Source organism: Zootoca vivipara, chromosome 11 (genome assembly GCF_965207765.1).
Source record: "Zootoca vivipara chromosome 11, rZooViv2.hap1.1, whole genome shotgun sequence".
Taxonomy (NCBI): Eukaryota; Metazoa; Chordata; class Lepidosauria; order Squamata; family Lacertidae; genus Zootoca; species Zootoca vivipara.
The window spans coordinates 44,954,199-44,973,316 of record NC_142594.1 but is presented as its reverse complement, the minus strand read 5'-3'; the positions used below and the strand labels follow the sequence as shown (position 1 = coordinate 44,973,316).

Genomic DNA, 19,118 nt, shown 5'->3' with positions numbered 1-19,118 from the left:
CTATTCCTGTCTTTTGCTGTAGGGAACCAATGATCATTCACTCCTCCCACTTTGGATGCATGCAAATGATGCTCCCCCCCCCTCTTTGAGAGTCAGGCTTAAAGTTAGTGTTTGAGCATGCAAGATTAAAAGTAAATTCTAGACTACTGCTGTGGGTCACACATGGGGTGTTATTGAACTGAATTTTTCAAGAGCTATTCACACAGTGTCACACCTAACCTTTTGATGATGGAAAATGCAAACTGTTGATTCAGAGCAGTATATTTAAAGCCATGTATAATTAAGTCCTTACTCAGGAGGCTGGGATGGGGAAGGAGACCTTTCAAACGTCCCGGGTACAGGAGAAGAAACTGGCAACAAAGGCTCTCGAGGAACTCCTGATGGAATAGTGTTTGTACTAGTAGTCGCGCTGACGTTCTGAAGAAAACGAATTTCGGGTCATTTGAAATGCATTTCAACTCAAGGCAACATACACTCAAAGCCTTTATAGAAGCAGACATGGAAAAAAGATTCCAACAGAGCCCAAGAAACAGTTAAACATTTCAGTGTAGTATACTATCATATCAAAATATTTTTATTTCCAGAGTATCGATAGATATCTTTTCAAAAAAAGAGAGCAAGAGCATCAAATGTGCGGGAATGATTCATGTTCTTATGTCGCTGCATTGTTTTATATTTTCTGGATGGCCCATGATCATATTATAAAGCAGCTGTGTTCTATGTTATAAATCAAGCACTGCTAGGAGTGGTTTCTTTTTGTTTTCCAATTGTATTCCTTATCAATAAAAAAATGGTGTAGTGTGAGCAAATTTTTATTCTGAAAGTGTGGTCCAGAGAAAGAAGTTTGAGAACCACTGACCTAGAGCAATAGCTCCAGAGAACTCAAAACAAGTTAAGGAATTGTGTGGTTTGGATGCAGACCACTACTTATGTGAACAAGCGCCCTCTGAATCTGTTCTGGCCTTCCTCCAACCCTCCAATCCCAGCGCAGATTCAGAGAGGGTGCAAGTGCATGTCGGGGGAAGAAGGGAGGAGAGTTCTGTTGCATGAGCATAAATGCTTGTGCTGGCAGAACAAGTTGGTTGGATGCTGGCCTTTATTTTGTATGCTGATTTCATCTGCGCCACACCACACAACACTCTGCATGACCCCTAACCCTCAGCAGTGGTTTTAAAGGATTAGTGAGAGTGCTCTATTCAGCAAGCAGGACTCTGCACAGGGCTGCTTGCACCCAAGCCTTTGATTCCAAGCAGGAGTATCAAACAAACTGCAGCTCTGGGTAGTGGCCGAAGCTGAGTAGACTAGCACAAGCCACTATGTATTTTAAGATAAATTCGATTCTCTGAGTGTGGATCCTTATGCAGGTTGAATTAACAAGAGGGAGCAGAGACAGAGGGAACTCCAAGGTTTACAGTAGGGGGGGGGGGTTGGGGTTTGAAAATATCGAGGGGGGTGTTATGGAATAGAGCATGGAGTAAGAGGGCGTTACTGGCTGGCACCACAAACAGGAAAATCCCACACTGCTACTTTTTTTGTGCCAGGTGTCATTTCTGCAACATGTGAAAAGGTCTCATGTTCATTCAATGCCCTCTCTCACTAGAGGTCCAAGAGAACCTCTGACCAAACACTATGGAGAGCTCCTTGTCAGTGATGATAGTACTGTACTTTAATTCTGGATTTTTATACTTTAATATCTGTGTAGTTGGCTTTTATGCTTCTAAACCGTTTGGAAGTCTATTCGGGTATTAAAACTAAGGCAAGATGGAGACTATTCATCTTGTTAAGCAGAAGGTGGCACCTTTACAGGTGGTTGTTATAAGCTGTGCATCTGGGCTAGGACAACTATATCTTGAAACAGCACCCTTTCCTTTCAGATTTTCTTTAATCATCAATAAGAGGGTGCTGCAGCAATAAAACTGCTGGCAGATTTGCAAAGCTAAGCAGAGTCTGGTGTTGTTTCAAATTGGATGGGGGACCACGCATTGAGATTCCTGCATTGCAGGGAGGTGGACTAGCTGGCCCTCAGGGTTGCTTCCAACTCTAAGCATCTATGATACCGGTACTAAGGGTTCTGTGTCACTGCCAAGTCCATCTGGCCACTGATACGAATCTCTTTGGACCTGTTCCACAAGCAGATATAGGTTTGTTTAAGAAATCTGTCTGTTACTCAGCTACATCAGTTTACTGAAGTCCAATTTAAAAAGCCAGCCTTGCTTCAGATGAATTTGCAACCTGTCGTTAACTCTTTTCTGACAAATGTTTCACAAGTGTCACAGATTGATTCACAGCACAAGGCAGGCTTCCCAAAGGAGAAAAAAGGTAATTGTTAGGGAGAGGGGGGATGCCTTCATTTGCAGACCCCCCTGCCCAGTTCACCTGCATACTCACTCTTTCTTTTGATGTTCCTCCTACTATCACATTTGATAGCCTGTTTTCAAACAAGTCTTCAGTCTTTAGATTCCCAGCAGCTCCAGGCAATGGAGGGAAACTGGACAGTCCCAATTCAAAACTTGGGGATGGAGGCTTTGGTGGTGGTGGAGACTGCGTTTGTCCTCTCTGCAAGAGAAAAAAAGTGCTGGGTAAGAAATGTTAGGCTTCACTGATAGACTATGAACTTTTAAAAACATCTTAACATTAGTCATCTACTTGTTTTTTCTTTAAAAAAAAACTATTGTCACACTGCTATATGCATCCATGTGCCAATATTCTCCAAAGACTTCTTTAACAAACAAAAGTAAAGTCATATAGATTATGATTTCTAGCCACAAAAATGAAAGGAGTTCCTTGTGAACCATCTGTATAGTTTCAAAAGCCATTTTAAGGGACTAAAATACATGAAGACATAGACCCAGGCCAGGATCCAGATGACATGTGAACTACTCATGTTCTAGCACTTGTGAAATATAAGGCGCGTAAGGTGACAGTCAGCCATGCACATGGAAACGTGTTTCCACAGAGACCACACTCGCTTGATCATGGCCCCAGTTGGTTTGCTACAGGCAAATTGAAAATGATGGCAGACTTAACGGGAGAAGCTGCAAGTCTCATACTTCATTTGAAAGGCTGTTTCTACCATTGCACACGTGGAGAACATTTTAAAGCTGGTCATCAACTACATGCAGTCATTGGGGGAGGAACTACACAGAAAGGGGGGGTACATCTAAATGCACAAAACATTTAGTGCATAAGTTGCCACCTGGAATTGGGGTGAGAAAGAATTGGAGGGGGAAAGGGAAAATGGGATCAAGGAGGATTTGCCTGACCTTAACTTCACAAAGAAGCAGATCTAAGATCCATTTTGTTATGGGGATTTTCTCCTTCTAATGAAAGCAGACTAGTCTCTGGCTTGGAGGATAAATAGTGGACGAGTGGGTGAGGAGCATATTAGCAAAGCCTGTTTTTCAGTAACCCCAATGGAAAAAAATGACTCTGCTCCAGCCTTGGTATTCGCCTCAGGAGCTATTGACTGTATTTTATTCTTTAGTAATTATATCATGTCAATCATTTCATGTATGACTATGTCATTCATGATATTTGCAGCCATAACACACTCACCGTGAACTTGTCTTCTCTCTTCTTTCGATAGCCATACGAGTTTTTCCTGGAAGCAGAAAAATCAATGTAATAAGAAACTTACTTTTGCTCTATGCATCACTGGTAAGAAGCTCACTACATGACCTTGGGTCCAGACACTTAATCTCTTGGCCTATCAACCTCACAGAGTTGCTGGGAGGAGATGATCTTTTGGGAGGAAGGTGGAATAATGCTGTATGTCACCTTAATTCCTTGGCTGCGCCAATGTAACTTCCTCCACGTCAGATTATTTAATAAACTCTGCCTATTCATAAAAGCAAGGGGATGCTAAATAGGTAGAGGTAATGAAAGCAATTAGATCTCCCAGCATGCTTTCTAACTGACAGATCCTGGTTTTAGAATGGAATTCCAGTACTTGCGGTGTGCTGCAAGCTTGAGTCTTCGTAACCTTCACCTGAATATTCTTTATTTCTATAATTCCTAAAATTTCTACACCACTTGATTTGTAAAAAAAACAACAACCTCAAAGCGGTTTACAAACAGATGAAACAAGAAGGTTGAGAAAAATTCACAGCCATTACTTTGAAACATGCAAAGTTAAAAATACTAAAGCAGATTAAAGTTACCTCAACTTTCTAAGCATCTGGTTGGCTTGTTTAAACAAGAATGTTTCTAGAAGGTGCCAAAAAGAGTATAGGGAAGGCACCTGCTTGATCTCAAGTGGCAAGGAGTTATAAAATACAGGTGCTGCCATTATTCTCTGGCTAGAACTTTAAAGCATAGGAAACTGATAGAAGTCATTCACCTGTATGTTCTTGTTCTTCAGAGAATACAATCAAATCCTGACACATGTCAATGAAACTGCATTTCAACTATTAAGCTGCAAAGATTGCATTACCACTTCATTTTCCAAGCTGCCATTGTCGTAGACATCAGGGGGGAGAGGGAGAGAGATGGGGGGCAAATGTGCTTTCGTTCTCTTGCATAGTGTTAGTGCTCTTTGTTCAAGGCATGCTACATAGTCCTACTATCCATGCCATGGCTTGGTACCTGTAGAAATATCTACAGCACTAGGAATTTGGGTTTGACCAAACTGCGGGAGGCAGTGGAAGACAGGAGTGCCTGGCGTGCTCTGGTCCATGGGGTCACGAAGAGTCGGACACGACTAAACGACTAAACAACAACAACAACAACAGGAATTTGGGGTTTCTTGCAAGTTTACAGGGGACTTAAATCCTTTGTAAACAATTGTATTCACAATTCCCTTATGTTTTCTAAGTAACAAATAATGGCAATGTGCATAAGGCTGATTAGTAATAGATTTTTTATAAAGGACAAAAAAGACTTAAGTGCTGAGTTCTGTTCAGGGTTCCAGCCACTCCATTCGATTCCATTTCTCTCTGCATTCATAGAATAAGAGTCTGCAGTGGCAAATAAGAACTAGCATAGCAACACCAGGCATAAGGGCTAGACTGTAAGTAGCTTGTGAAATCTATGAATCTGCTCTTGGCACTCAGATGTCGGGATAGGGCAAGAATGACAAAAATTCAATTGTGTGTGCATGTGTATGTTTAATATCTCATAGATTTGCAGTGAAATAAAAAGGTGTCCAGAGCACTACTATTGGAAACAAACAAGAGGAAAACTTGAAAACCACCGCATAAGGTCCAATAAGTATTTACATTGCAATGATAGCTATTGTATGTTAGGCACACACAGAAAGCCATGCCTATTCAGACCATTCAAGCCACACAGAAATAAATTTCTGGCAAGGAATTGGGCTTCCTAAAAAAACCACATCTCTTACAAAAACAAAAAAACCCCACACATTTCCAGTTTCACCACTCTGGCAAAGGAAGTTCTGTTGAAGGCTTAGAAACCAAAATGAATGTTTGGCAGATTATTACTATGTCTTTTGTGCCCTCCAGTTCTTCTGTGGCTGATCTTCCTTACTGAGTTTAAAATTCTTGTCCCTAGCCCGTGCAATATCAACTGACCCCCACCAAATAAAGTCTTTGTGTTCCTGAAAAGACCAGATGCAGTCAGCTTGTGGTCTTCATACTGAACACAATTTCTCCCTGTCGAATCACAGAACACCAAGCAACAAAGGTTCTAGGATCCCAGGGCAAGGTCTGAAGGCCAATGAGGTCACCACCTTGGTACAACTAAGAAGGTCTCAGCCTAGCCAGTACCTGCATGTGAGCCACATGAACAGTGCCTTGGACTCCATAACCGAAGGCAGGCAGGATAAATAAGTAAGCTAAATTGCAACTACCAAATTCTAATTAGTTATATAACAATTAAAGCAACAGAAATATGTCATTAGATTGAATATGGTTTGCCATATTCTGATATGGACCCTAGTTTAACACCAAAACACTTTCCCAATCAGATGTTTCTTTTTTAGTTCAGTGCTTCTTCACTTCGACTTGTCACCATGTTAATGCCTCTTTCTACAAGCAATTATTTCCCTCTCTTGGACTCATCGCCCTAGAAGCATTCCAAACTGTTGTAGTCCTCTTTATGTAGCCATCAGAAATCTTCCCACTCACTTCAGTCTGCCAATTCTTTGTGTCAATACAGATTCTAATCTTTTGTTAGTAAGCATCTACTCAGTTCATGCATCTTCTCAGATCTTGCCCGTTTTCTTAGACACACCTCATCTATGGAATTCCTTTCCCAGCCTCTCATTTATACAAAAACCCTTTTAAAAATGCTTTTCATGTTCCAGTACTCACCTTCCTCTACCTAAGCTTGGGGATGAGTCTAAAGCAGCCGGCTCTACTCGCCCACTGCCCACTTCACGCTTGGTATAACTTGTCGTACTTTGCATCCGTGTCCTGTTTTGCCCTGGTTGCCTTGTTTGCGGGCTCCTGACACCATTGATTAAGCGGTCAGCAGAAAAATTGAATATTGTAGGGCTCTCTAAAAGTCCCGGCCCTCTGTCCGCACTGGGTATTGTATGCCGTAGATGTGATTTGCTGGGATTTCTGGGGGAGAAACAAAAGACAGAATTTAAACCATCGTGCAAAATCTGTTGACAACTTCCAGAATCACACTGAAGTACTTTCTAAAGTCTATTTCTTTTATAGCATAAGGCAAATATTTACCGAATATAGTACATAAATTGTTCAGGCCGTGGTGGGAATCCACCCAACACTCATGGGAAAATGCGGCGTGGTCTTTTACAGCAATCAAAGGAAACTTTATTACATAACATGACAAAAAGGTCTGTAATTTTATCAGGACAAGTTGTAACAATTGTCTTCTCAAAATCTATCTTCTACAAGGAAGATACATTTACTTCTACAAACTCTATTTATATGGAAAGGCCTGGTGCTTCTGTAGATGCAATGGCTTCCATCATGAGAATGTGCGCCCCACCCACCTTGACCACGGCGGAGATCTTGGCATCGATCTTAACTGTGGTTAACTTTCTGTTTGGTTAGCCTGAACCAGTGGATAAGGTGGGAAGGTGGAATTTGCTGTGGGGAAGAGGTATGTGATTCTATGGTCCGCTGCTATCTTTTAACCACAGTCAAGGGAAAGTGGTTATTCTAGACGTACCTGCCCTTGGGGATATTAAATACCTTGCAGCTCCAACACTGACTCTATTCTCCTCCCAGCCATCACCCCCTCTCTTCCCACTGCTTCACCTTCATGTAGTTCAGTTCTTCTGGCTCTAGAAGCCAACAATGTCTCTTTTAGAAGAAGCCTGCCTCATCACACTGAGATCTGTGACCACAGCACAGCACAGAATTACAATTCCTTGTAAAATTATTATTCCTCCTAGCAGCAGAGATTTCCATTTGGGGAGGTCACATAGGCCACTTTCCTTAATCAACTGTTCAAATTGCTAGTGTAACATTAACATAACCGAGAGTTGTAATTAAGGTCTGGGTTGTTGTTGTTTTTTAAAAAAACCACCACCATTTACAGTGGTACCTTGGGTTACAAACACATCGGGTTACAAACACTTCGGGTTACAGACTCTGCTAACCCGGAAGTAGTACCTCAGGTTAAGAACTTTACCTCAGGATGAGAAAAGAAATCGTGCGCCGGTGGTGCGGCAGCCCCCATTAGCTAAAGTGGTACCTCAGGTTAAGAACGGTTTCAGGTTAAGAACGGACCTCCGGAACGAATTAAGTTCGTAACCAGGGGTACCATTGTAATGGTTCTTTATACCATTATAAAGTGAGGACAGGCCATAGTATTCAAGAGAAGTGAACATCCCAAAGTGATGCATACTCCTGGCAAATGCCATTCCAACAATACCCACGACAGAGATAACTTAAACAGCACAAAAGATGAAAACTTATCTCTAGAACTTGCCTGCTTCTGGGAGTATACTGCCTGAGTGAAGTCAGTGGAGAAGTAGTAGGCTTGAAAGTAGGAGATGTGAAACCATTGATGAATCCAGTATTTGGAAACGGTGTCACCTATGGAATAGAAGTACTGCAGGTTACACAGCTGTGGATTTAAGAGAGACTCAAGAGTTCTTGAAATGACCTCACAGGACTGATGTTTTGCATTAAGATCAGCACCTGCTGGCTCAGGTGTATAGCCCAGCTAGACCAGGATCCAGAGCTCACAGTGGCCAACCAGTTAGTTCGGTTAGTTAATTTTTTTAGTATGCCGTTCTTCCTCAGAAGATCACAGGGTGGTTGGCAACACAAAAATACAAAATGGGAACACAAAATACTAAATAAAACAAAAGCAAACCAATAACCACCCTGCCAAACACACTCCATAACCAGGCCATTTAAATGTAATGTTTTTGCCTGGCACCTAAAGATATGTAATGAAGGCACCCTGAGGAGAACATCCTACAGATGGGGAGCCACCGCAGAAAAAGCCCGCTCTTGTGTTGCCATCCTCTGCACCTCTTATGGAGGGGGCACACAAAAATGGGCCTCAGGTGATGATTGCAAGGTCCAGGTTTGCGGTCCTTGACATATTGTGGCCCTGAGCTGTTTAAGGCTTTATAGGTCCAAACCAGCACTTTGAATTGGGCCTGGAAAATAATCGGCAGCTAGTGCAGTCGGGCCAGGATTGGTGTAATATGCCCAAACTGTCTTGCACTGGTAGGCAACCTGGCCACAGAATTCTGCACCAGCTTAAGTTTCTGAACTGTCTTCAGAGGCAGCCCCATGTACAATGTGTTGCAGTAATCTAACCTAGAAGCATTTGGAGACCTGAAAGCCTGATATGGCTTCTCAAAAAATATAGGTATTCTGGACAGTTTTCATGAATTCCAAGGAAACTATATGAACTACTCATCAGAAGTGAGGTTATGATCAGAAACAGCCCAGTCCTGTGTCTCAACCTATTTTCTCTTCCTTTATCCACCTTCCTTTTGCATGAATATTCAACATGTGCCTGGGGCCACCGGATTACAAAAAGGAAGGAGAATGAAGCAAACTTCCTCATAAGACCTATGTATTTTGGGTGTACAGTCAACTGCCGTGGGGCAGGATGTCTCAAATCAATTGCTCCTTTACATTTAAAAAAACCCCAAAAAACATTTTGTGTCTGCAGAAAGTTAGCATGTAAGGGAGAGGCTGAGGTCAAAACCTCTTATGCACTGCATATAGTTTGGAAGTCTGAAATTCAAGGAGGATTCTGTGATGCAATTTTACTTAAAATGTAGCTTGATTGTAACACCTGGTCTTAAGATTATGAGGATAAATAATCAAGTCCTTATTTCCTATCATCAACTTCTATTTACGCTGAAGGGGATTTAACAGAATTCAAAAAATTCAAAAGGCCTTCTTTCTCACTGGCCTTAGCTACTCTGACTTGCTGCTACAAAATTATCTAAAAATGAGGAACACAGTGTAATGCTAATATATGGGTTGAGAAGTAAGAGTACGTAAAACAGGTTCAGGAAGTACACCAGTTATTGTGGAGCTATAAACTGAATCTAGTATGCCCCGGTTATATTCAAGTCTAAGCAACAGCATGAACATTTAAAAAGCAACAAACGAATGATTCTGAAGTGCTTACCAGTGATGGATCAAGATAGCTATGTGTTGTTGACCACGTCTGTGGGGCAATTAAGCTGTACAGTGGAAACTGCTGTTGGGGGCTGTATACTGGAGGTATGTAAAATGATGTTGTATAACGCTGCTGTGTGTAGATGTTCATGTCCAGAGGTCTGTATCCATTCTTTGGCAAAAATGTATTTATAGCTATAGCCTTTGCTTTTATTCTTGCCTAGAAGACAGAAGAGCATGCTCTTAGAAGAATCAGCCTAAGAGAAAGACGACCACTCTCAGAAGTATTTCAGTGAACACTAAAAACAAAACAGATTTACCTTAATTGGTTTTCCTTGGAAGGTTTTCACTTCTTCTCTAAGGTATCTATAAGCCTTTAAGAGTGAAAAATAAGTTTGTTTGAAAGGCAGCAGACGTAGTAAGTTAACAAGAAAAAGTATATCATTATGCACGCACAGATATTAACACAAAACAATATCAGTTCTTCCCTATTTAAGAATACTTGGGTCCAATTCAGGTTTATACTGGACAGGTCCTCAGCATATGGTCACAGGTATTATCAGGTTTCATTTTAACCCTGTTTGGCAGCGGTCATACGTGGTACTAAAATCACAATAAAGATGGCAGAAGGAAGCTACTTACTCCATTTCAAAAATTCCACTCTAGGTCTAAACCAGCTTTTGAGAGCAGCCCAGACAAGAAAGGCACAATTAAGACTTATTGTAATCAACAGCAATTGGCTGAATCACTGCTTTTAGTAGGATTTAAAATTTCCAAGAAGTACTGTACATGTATTCTAGACTTAATTATGGAAACCACGACTAGACAACAATGAAGCCTGCAATGAATTTCTCTGAATTATGAAGGCTGCTGTTCTGTGCAACTGTACATGATGTCTTCCTGCCATTTCTTACATGAACATTGTATTATGGACCAACTTTGTTTGTAGAGCTCTGTTCACACCACCTCAGTCAAGGGTCACTGTAATCAATCTCCGAAACAGGTAATTGACACAAAGTATATATGCACCACAAAAAAGTGAGAGCTTACCTGCTGTGCATCTGCTTCAGACTCAAATGTAATAAACCAGTTGTCATTATAGGCAAACTCACAGTTGATGAACCTAGGCAAGTTATCTCCCTTGAAGAGCGCTTCGACCTCCTAAGGAAAGATTGGTGGGAAAGAGGGTTCACTGACAGGTACAACAGAAGGTTTATTTAGGACCAAGCAATGTAAAGGCCTCGTTAGAACTGATGGCAAAAAGAACCCAGGCACAAAAATATCACTGACTATCCTTAATTTCAACAAGAAAGGGCTATGGATCAAGGTACTGACACTGTCCCATCATCCCAGGGATCTGATTTCTTCTTTTCCCCTATGCAAAGGCTGCCACCTAAAGGTTTGATGTTGGTGCCTAAACAATTTCAGGGTGGCACCTAAGTCACACCTATCACTAATTTAAAGTCCATTGATTTCAATTGGGTCTATTCCAGTACAGTTCAGATACTACCCACTGAACTGTAAATACAAAGACAGTGTTCACTTTCAATTCACAACAGATTCACCCTTGACTGACGTTCGTAAGTCAAACTTTATGACTCATGAAACTGTGTTTTCCTGTTAACATCACTCTGCATGTTAAAGACCAATATTACTTTTTTGATTTCTTAAAACACCCCTTTCTCTTCAAAGAGCATTTATTCAACCTCCTTGATCTCTTCTGCTGTCAGTGAGCTAGTTTATTGATTTGGAATCTGTCTTCCAAGAGCAGCCTTAACTTTATGGTGGAAGCATGTAGAGAGGCACTCGCTGTCTGAAAGCTCCAGAAACCCTTTTCTGACAAGGTATAAATGGCATCTCAGTGGCAATTCAATATTTTCTTTTACATATTTAGTCATTGGTTGAGTGTGGGATTGTTTTCCTTGTATGCTTTATAAAGTTGTGAGTGATCTCATGAATGCACAATTATATGGAAGAAAATCTTACTTGGAAAATATTATATGGAAGAAAAGCTTACTTGGCCACAAGTGATGTAGCCACCTAGCACCATGGCAAAGGTATAGGGTGGGTGGGATATTTTAAAAGCATGTTGGGAATTGTTTGACTGCTGTATACAGAACTTACTTCAATTGGAGTAGATTCAGGTACTTCACGTAAAATCACAATGCAGCGATTCTGGTTTGGCCTGACTTTTTCACCCTTCTCGTCCACTTGGACTAAAGGCAATGCTAGGGGAAAACACATACAATACAGTTACTTAGAATTCAACTAGTTAAGCAGGGCTTTGTTTTGCACACACTGCAGTTTTGTAATACCAGAGTAAGATTTGTTACCTTATTCATTTCCGGTTTGTAAATAAATGTGTACAAACGTGGCACATGCCAGTTAAGTCTCCCAGGCAAACAACTTACTTTGAGAAAGATCTTTCAAGCCCCTAATTGAAATAAACCAGTTTGGCTCTTGGAGTGTTCGCCACACCTCTTAGTGAAGCCTTTCAGAGGGGGGACCCCACTCCTACCAGTCTCATTCTGTTAGAAAGTCCATCTTGTATGGCCCTTTCCCCCCACTTTGAAATCAAAGGGTGTATGTACATTCCAATACTACTCTTTGGTACTACACGAAGCAAATCACCAGAAGTGACAATCAAGCACTTCACTTATCAGATTCCAAACTCACACCAATGGTAATTGCTTTCAAAAACATATACACTGGCTCTAGCCATGAAGAAAAACATTTACGTTTGACAGGTTTAATTAATAAACTGCTAAATAAAAACTGCAAATGGTGTGCTGGAGCAGCAACCTGTAGCGGCTGAAGCTAAACAAGCTACATAATGAATATACATTTAACAGCAACAATGCAGAAAGCCTCAGCTGTATCATTAGGATACCCAACTCGAGCAGTTTGACAGAGGGGCATTCTCCAATAAATCTATTGTATAAAACGGAAGGTTAAATGGCAGGTTGCCCCCCCCCCTTGCCTCCATGAATTTACTGCTATGACAGGTTTATTGTCATTTAAGTACAGTTTTCTAAATGTTGCACCTATGTAGATATTCAAAGGTAAGACAGCTCTCACCCACTGGCTTCACCCCTCTCCCAATGCCAAGCACCTCACAGAACAAAAATTCACCATTCATCTTCAAGTAAAAAATAGGTGGTTTGCCAATTACTTACATCGCAGCACTTCAACAATCAAATCCATATCAGTACTCAGCTTCTTGACGTGATCAAGGTTTGCTACTGTCATTATTGGCACATACTGATCACTGTCCATCTGAGATATAAGGTACATGTCACTGGCAAGATTCTCCCTGTTGAAGGAAAGCAGAGTCTTCACTATAAAACTCTTTTCTTTATCTTTACACAAGCGAAAAAGTTGCATTTGCCTTTTTTTAAAAATCGATTAACATCTATGTATTAAGGTACTGTCATGTATTCACTTAAAATTCCCTTTGCTACTAGTGTGAAGGAAACAGCTGCCTAGGTTGAGAGAAGCAGGGATTTTCAACATAAGGTGCACCAAACTGGATGCAGCCTACCTGCCAGTTACTTTTAAAACTATGTTTTACAGCGCTAGGGAAACAGGACAGCAAAAAGATCCATCGAGTCCATGGGTAGGCAAACTAAGGCCCGGGGGCCGGATCTGGCCCAATCGCCTTCTCAATCCGGCCCATGGACGGTCCAGGAATCAGGATGTTTTTACACGAATAGAATGTGTCCTTTTATTTCAAATGCATCTCTGGGTTAATTGTGGGGCATAGGAATTTGTTCACACACACACCCCATGTAGTCCAGCCCCCGACAAGGGCTGAGGGACAGTAGACCAGCCCCCTGCTGAAAAAGTTTGCTGACCCCTGATCAAGTTCATAATAGGCCAATTTATGTTGGATTGGATGACCCGCGGGGTACCTTCCAACTCCACAATTCTATTAATCTATATAGCTGGTGGACTGAGTTTAGCTCCGTAGGTCACACACAGTCAAGGTTTTTTCAAAACATCATAGAGCTGGAAGGGTCTCTGAGGATCATCTAGTCCAGGAATGGCCAAACTTGGCCCTCCAGCTGTTTTGGGACTACAACTCCCATCATCCTTAGCTAACAGGACCAGTGGTCAGGGATGATGGGAATTGTATTCGCAAAACATCTGGAGGGCCGAGTTTGCCTATGCCTGATCTAGTCCAACACCCTGCAATGCAGAAATATGCAGTTGTCCCTTACTGGGCTCAAACCTACAACCTTGGTGTTATCACCACCACATTCTAACCAGTTGTGCTATCCAGTTATCATGGCCAGATGTTGAGAGGTATATTTTATCTCCCATCAAATTAAGTATGGGGTCACAGAGGCTCATGCATGGACTGTATTTGAAGTTTTGGTCTTGAAAATAGTTCAGTTAAGATTTCCAACCATCAAGCAGCTCCATACATTAAACAATCAACATACAGGAGGTAAAGGTAAAGGGACCCCTGACCATTAGGTCCAGTCGTGACCGACTCTGGGGTTGCGGCACTCATCTCGTGTTATTGGCCGAGGGAGCTGGTGTACAGCTTCCGAGTCATGTGGCCAGCATGACAAAGCCGGTTCTGGTGAACCAGAGCAGCACACAGAAACACCGTTTACCTTCCCGCTGTAGCGGTACTTATTAATCTACTTGCACTTTCTCGTGCTTTCGAACTGCTAGGTTCGCAGGAGCTGGGACCGAGCAACGGGAGCTCACCCCGTCATGGTGATTCGAACCGCCCACCTTCTGATCGGCAAGCCCTAGGCTCAGTGGTTTAACCCACAGCGCCACCCGCGTCAATGCCTAAATAAATAAATAAATTCTGCTACAGATGACAAGCCACAATTGACTTAAGTCTATTCTCAATAGTTACTGTTTTCTAAAGCACTGAAAACAAACCTGGCTGCAGACAGATTGAGTGGCAGCTTCGGGTTTTTTTGTTTTGTTTTTTAACTTAGCTTGACAGGCTTCAGTATGTAAATTAGCAAAGCAAGAAGAAAAACAAATTACATATTTAACTGAGAAAAAATAATAATAGATTCCATATGGATTTACTCTGTAGTATTTTTGTTCCTTCCCATGCTTCTCAGGGTCCGAGCCCACTTCATATGGAGAACGAACTTCTACCGGTATTAAATCCAGATGTCACAACATTTTTTCCTGCGTTAACGCTTAGCAGTGAAAATGGGTAGTGACTTATTCCATTGTAATGATTACTTAAGCCAGGTGTGGAGAACATGTGGCCCTCCAGATATTGCTGAACTGCACTTCCACCACCCCTGCCCATTGGCCATGCTCACTAGAGCTGATCCGGAGTTGTAGCTCAGCAGCATCTGAAAGGGCAAAGGGCACATGACTTAACCTATCATCCTAAAAGGCAAATATCTGTAAACTGCTCTGGAAGCCTTTTTCTTTTCTGTTATGAAGGGATAAAAATGTGGGATAACCAACATGCTTAAGTCTAATTAATGCACGAAGGGTTTGATGCCATAGAGTAAGCTGGCCTGGCAGGCTTAGCTATGTCGCTCCCCTCCAACCTGGGAGGAAGGTAATCAAGCCTTATCGCTGTACCTCACAGTCTACTTGAGAAGCTCAATTTGTGAGATCTGAGCTGCTTGCTCCAAGCGCAGGCCGCAGCACTCTAACAGGTCTCTCTTAAATTCCTACACCAGTAATTTAGGAACTTTCACCACTGTAACTAAGCCAGGTTTTACTGCCTGTGCAACCTTTACTGAATGCTGCATGGAAAAGCACATGAACCTGTCCTTTGTGATCAACCTTTTTAAACTCATCAAATATGTAGTCTCTCTATGTGGCACATTTTGCTTTGCTTTGCTGCATATTTTGCAAGAGTATTTTCCCCAAACCTGGTTATTGGCATATAAGAATTCTATTTTCCTTGCTACCAACAAAAATGCTTTAAATAAATAAATACAGCATGAGTGGTCACTACTGAATACATGCTATGCTTACCTAGATAAACAGAACTCCAGTGTTTTTTTCAGTACTTCTCGCAAGTCTTCTTGACCTTCTGACTGCAGCTGTTCTTTACCTCCTAGAAATGGAAGACACGAGTTTGACAAAGTCAAAAAACAAACCTTCATAAAAAGTAGCTTCCTTCAAGCGTCAAAGGTCACCTTATTCACAATCGCAATAGAGGTTAAATAAAGTACCCTTCATATCAACTCATAACACAAAGAGTATCTTGCACTGATCCTAAATATATGGACTCAGCAGAAACTTTGGCGGAGATTAGACACACCTGGGTTGATTGCATCCACAGTCCACCCACCCCATCTCATTCGAAAAGGTTGACTCCATTTAAAAGCCAAGCAACAATCATTTTATATAACCATCAATAACATAAACAACTGACATATTAGTTAGGATTCCTTTCCAGCTGCAATAGCTTTTAAGAAACAAGGGTGATGTAAAATATGTAAATATTTGAACAGGAATTGGTTTTTATAGATCTGGAAGCTATCAAGAAGGCCTCTAGTATTTTTTTTCCTGCTCTGTTATGTACACCCTTTACACACTCAATGCAGACAAGTATCTCAAACATCAACTTTTAAACTTGAAATATATTACTGCGGAGAAAGCAGTTTGAAATATGTACATAACACTATGATATAATATGAAAAAAATCATTTGTTACCTTCAAAGTACAAAGACCAACATGAAACTCTTATGTAAGAAAGTTGCATTATTCATTATAATTTTGACAGCAAGTGTATGAGCCAGCATTGTGTTTGGTACTACAGTCGTACCTCGGGTTACGACCACCTCGGGTTACGAACTCCGCAAACCCGGAAGTATTTTCGTCGCGCGCACGTGCAAAGCGCGAAAATAGCGCTTTGCGCATGCGCAAAATGGCGCTTCAGGTTACGACCATTTCGGGTTACGAACTGCGACCCGGAACGGATCGTGTTCGTAACCCGAGGTACCACTGTACAATGGAAATTCTTGCCATCACATGTTGCAGCAGACACAAGAGCTAAATTCTTTTTGCTACATTCTATTAAGTAAAAACTTAAGATTATCAGTTGGAAAAAAAAGCAGTAGGGAGCTCGAAATTGATTAAGACGGATAAGAGAATTATATAATGCTTTGAAAAGTTCCTTTTTTGGACTCAGAAGCAATGATACACGAATTATAGTGTTAGGCTGCACAGAACAACATCCAATGATATCTGCCTGTTTGCACAATAGAAAAATGCTTGTGCAATACGACTTCCCTAGACGAGATATTACGCTTCCCCAATAACATTAGTTAAAACAGAAAGTACCCCAGGTAGGTGGTATTTATCCTCAGTCTATACACTGTATAAAAATGGTAGCACTGTGCATTGGCTGCAATTCTATGTTCACACCCTGCAAACACAGAATTTGACACTAGCTGCAGGAGTCTGCAGAGCAAGTTTCTGGCCCTGAGATTGTGGAGGATTGATACCGTGATAGGCAACAGCCAGTATGTCATGTGTGGGTTGCACAGTGAGCAGATTTAACGCCCTGCATAGTTTGTCTTTCTCTGTGACCAGCAAAAGCAGAATTATTGAATTATGCAAATAAAATGTGCATAATGTGAATCATTCAGCTTTTCTTGCCATTGCCAAGGAACACAATCTTCATTAAAAAATTTTTTTAATAAGCATGGCCAATGGTCAGGGATGGTGGGAACTAGAGAGCACCACTTTGGCTACTCCTGAATTATGCACTGTAGGGACTTTTCATCATACAACTTAAGACTTCCAAAATAATATGTCAACACTACAACCTGTGATCCTATAAAATACTCAGTTCATCTAGTAAATATATTCACTACCCAAGACACTGAAGGTTCAAAGTTCCTAGTATTGTGTGGGCTGTTGAGACTTCAAAGTTTAGATTGCTTTTTAATGAGGGAGGTGAGTTTGAACATTTGAAATATTATACATATGATCAATCTGGTATTTCTTTAAATGTACTGTAGTCACAAGCCCGGGGGCAAACAGTGGTTTGTCCTAAATGAAGCAGACTGAGCCCCACATATAAATACATGCAAATGTGCTGGTAAAACTGTTACATTAATAGACACTACTTATTTCAGACTATGCATTAAGGATTCGTACGAGCAACTATTGTTATTGTTTAGTCATTTCTGTAGCAATGCCTATAATTCAGTGTTCCTCAGGTAAAATTCTTCAGTAGCTTGTAATTTATAAGTTCCTGTCAAATACATATTTAGGATAAACACTGGGGGTCATTTTGTAAGTTGGAAAACCATTTAAAAAACATACAAGGAAGCCTTCTTTCTTACCTGTCTGAGTGTTTTCGTGTATAGATTCATACTCTGAATGATCTAGAGCCAAAGGGTTCATATCTGTCTGGTCGGACAGAGGAGCTGTCAGTGATGGTTCTTGCAGTTCTGTTAACGATTCATTCTGGTGCTTTTTGTCACCATCACCATTGGCCTCCAACCCTGCAGAAAAAGCTGCAAGAGTCACAGACCAAGAAACTCTTTATCTGCTCTAAATTAGAAAGAAAAGGCTCAGAGGACCAGCACGCTCAGCTAGAATCGTACCTTCTTTGCAGGAATCTGGTGGGTGATCTGCTATTTCTTCCCAGGTTTTGCTCACGCCACCATCATTAGCCCCGCTTGCTTCCACATGTAACATATGATTCCCCCATACTTTTGCATTAGGATTTAGTTCAGAAACCTTGGTCGACTCCTAGGAAATAATAATTGGATTACGCTCTGTTAACTAAATGCCTGTCATTTTACGTGGTTCCTTATTATAAATGCAACCCACAAGTGGTTAAAAGATATACAGCAGTGGAATAAGAGTTCTTGCGGTTAGAGACCATTTGATGCTTAATGTAAACTCAACCTACATTACTGGTCAAGGCAAATTCACCCATATTTATCAATTGTATAGCTCATTGGCATATTCAAAGAAGTGACATCAGTTGTCTTAGATTCCAAGTTGCTCTTCTGCTCTTGTACTCTTGTAAGGAGATATTTCCGACAAGTCTCTCCTCCATCAGCAGTCCCCCCAATAGTAATCGTAATCATCATCATCATCATCTTACACCTTTCCCAAAGGACCCAACTCAATTAGGATGGGACCACAGGAAGCTGCAGGAGGTAGCAGGAGTCAGGAAAGCTCTGCTCCATTTATGAAAGTTACCACCCAGACTTTATTTATATTTATGATCGGATTTATACTCCACTTTTCCCACCAAATGGAGACACCCAACTGGCTTTCAACAGTGACATTTTAGTGTTACCAGTATGAGCCTGTGCAAGTCTGACATTCATTCATGGTTTAGCATTACAAGGAGGAGCCTGTGTGAGCCTTGGGTCTACACACTCTCCCATGCCTGGGTGTAGCTATGAGGAGACTGGCAGCTTCTATTTGGTTTTGTAATAATAATAATAATAATAATAATAATAATAATAATAATAATAATCCCAGTTTAGTGTTATATCTGAGCCCTAAACTGTGGTTAATTTTAACTGTAGTTTACTAAAACAATGCAGGCTTCATAGTTAAGATTAACTGCAGGTTGTCCAGATTCAGACTTAAGGCTAAGCTGTGGTTAG

General features: G+C 41.2%; 1 protein-coding gene across 3 annotated transcripts in view; it reads right to left on the bottom strand.

Annotated features, from left to right (window-relative positions):
• LARP4B (La ribonucleoprotein 4B) overlaps positions 1–19,118 on the bottom strand; it is a 61,333-nt gene that overhangs the window by 5,252 nt on the left and 36,963 nt on the right. For 2 of the 3 annotated variants that reach the window (XM_035129388.3, XM_035129382.3), the window contains 13 exons: positions 18,096–18,243; positions 17,832–17,993; positions 15,507–15,588; positions 12,707–12,843; positions 11,655–11,758; positions 10,581–10,691; positions 9,851–9,904; positions 9,541–9,750; positions 7,867–7,973; positions 6,273–6,524; positions 3,556–3,601; positions 2,389–2,556; positions 293–417 (listed from right to left, as the gene is read on the bottom strand). In XM_035129388.3, coding sequence (XP_034985279.2) covers positions 293–417; positions 2,389–2,556; positions 3,556–3,601; positions 6,273–6,524; positions 7,867–7,973; positions 9,541–9,750; positions 9,851–9,904; positions 10,581–10,691; positions 11,655–11,758; positions 12,707–12,843; positions 15,507–15,588; positions 17,832–17,993; positions 18,096–18,243 — 1,706 coding nt within the window. Of the gene's footprint in view, positions 1–292; positions 418–2,388; positions 2,557–3,555; positions 3,602–6,272; positions 6,525–7,866; positions 7,974–9,540; positions 9,751–9,850; positions 9,905–10,580; positions 10,692–11,654; positions 11,759–12,706; positions 12,844–15,506; positions 15,589–17,831; positions 18,006–18,095; positions 18,244–19,118 lie in introns of all 3 variants that reach the window. The other variant, XM_035129381.3, reaches the window with a different exon arrangement.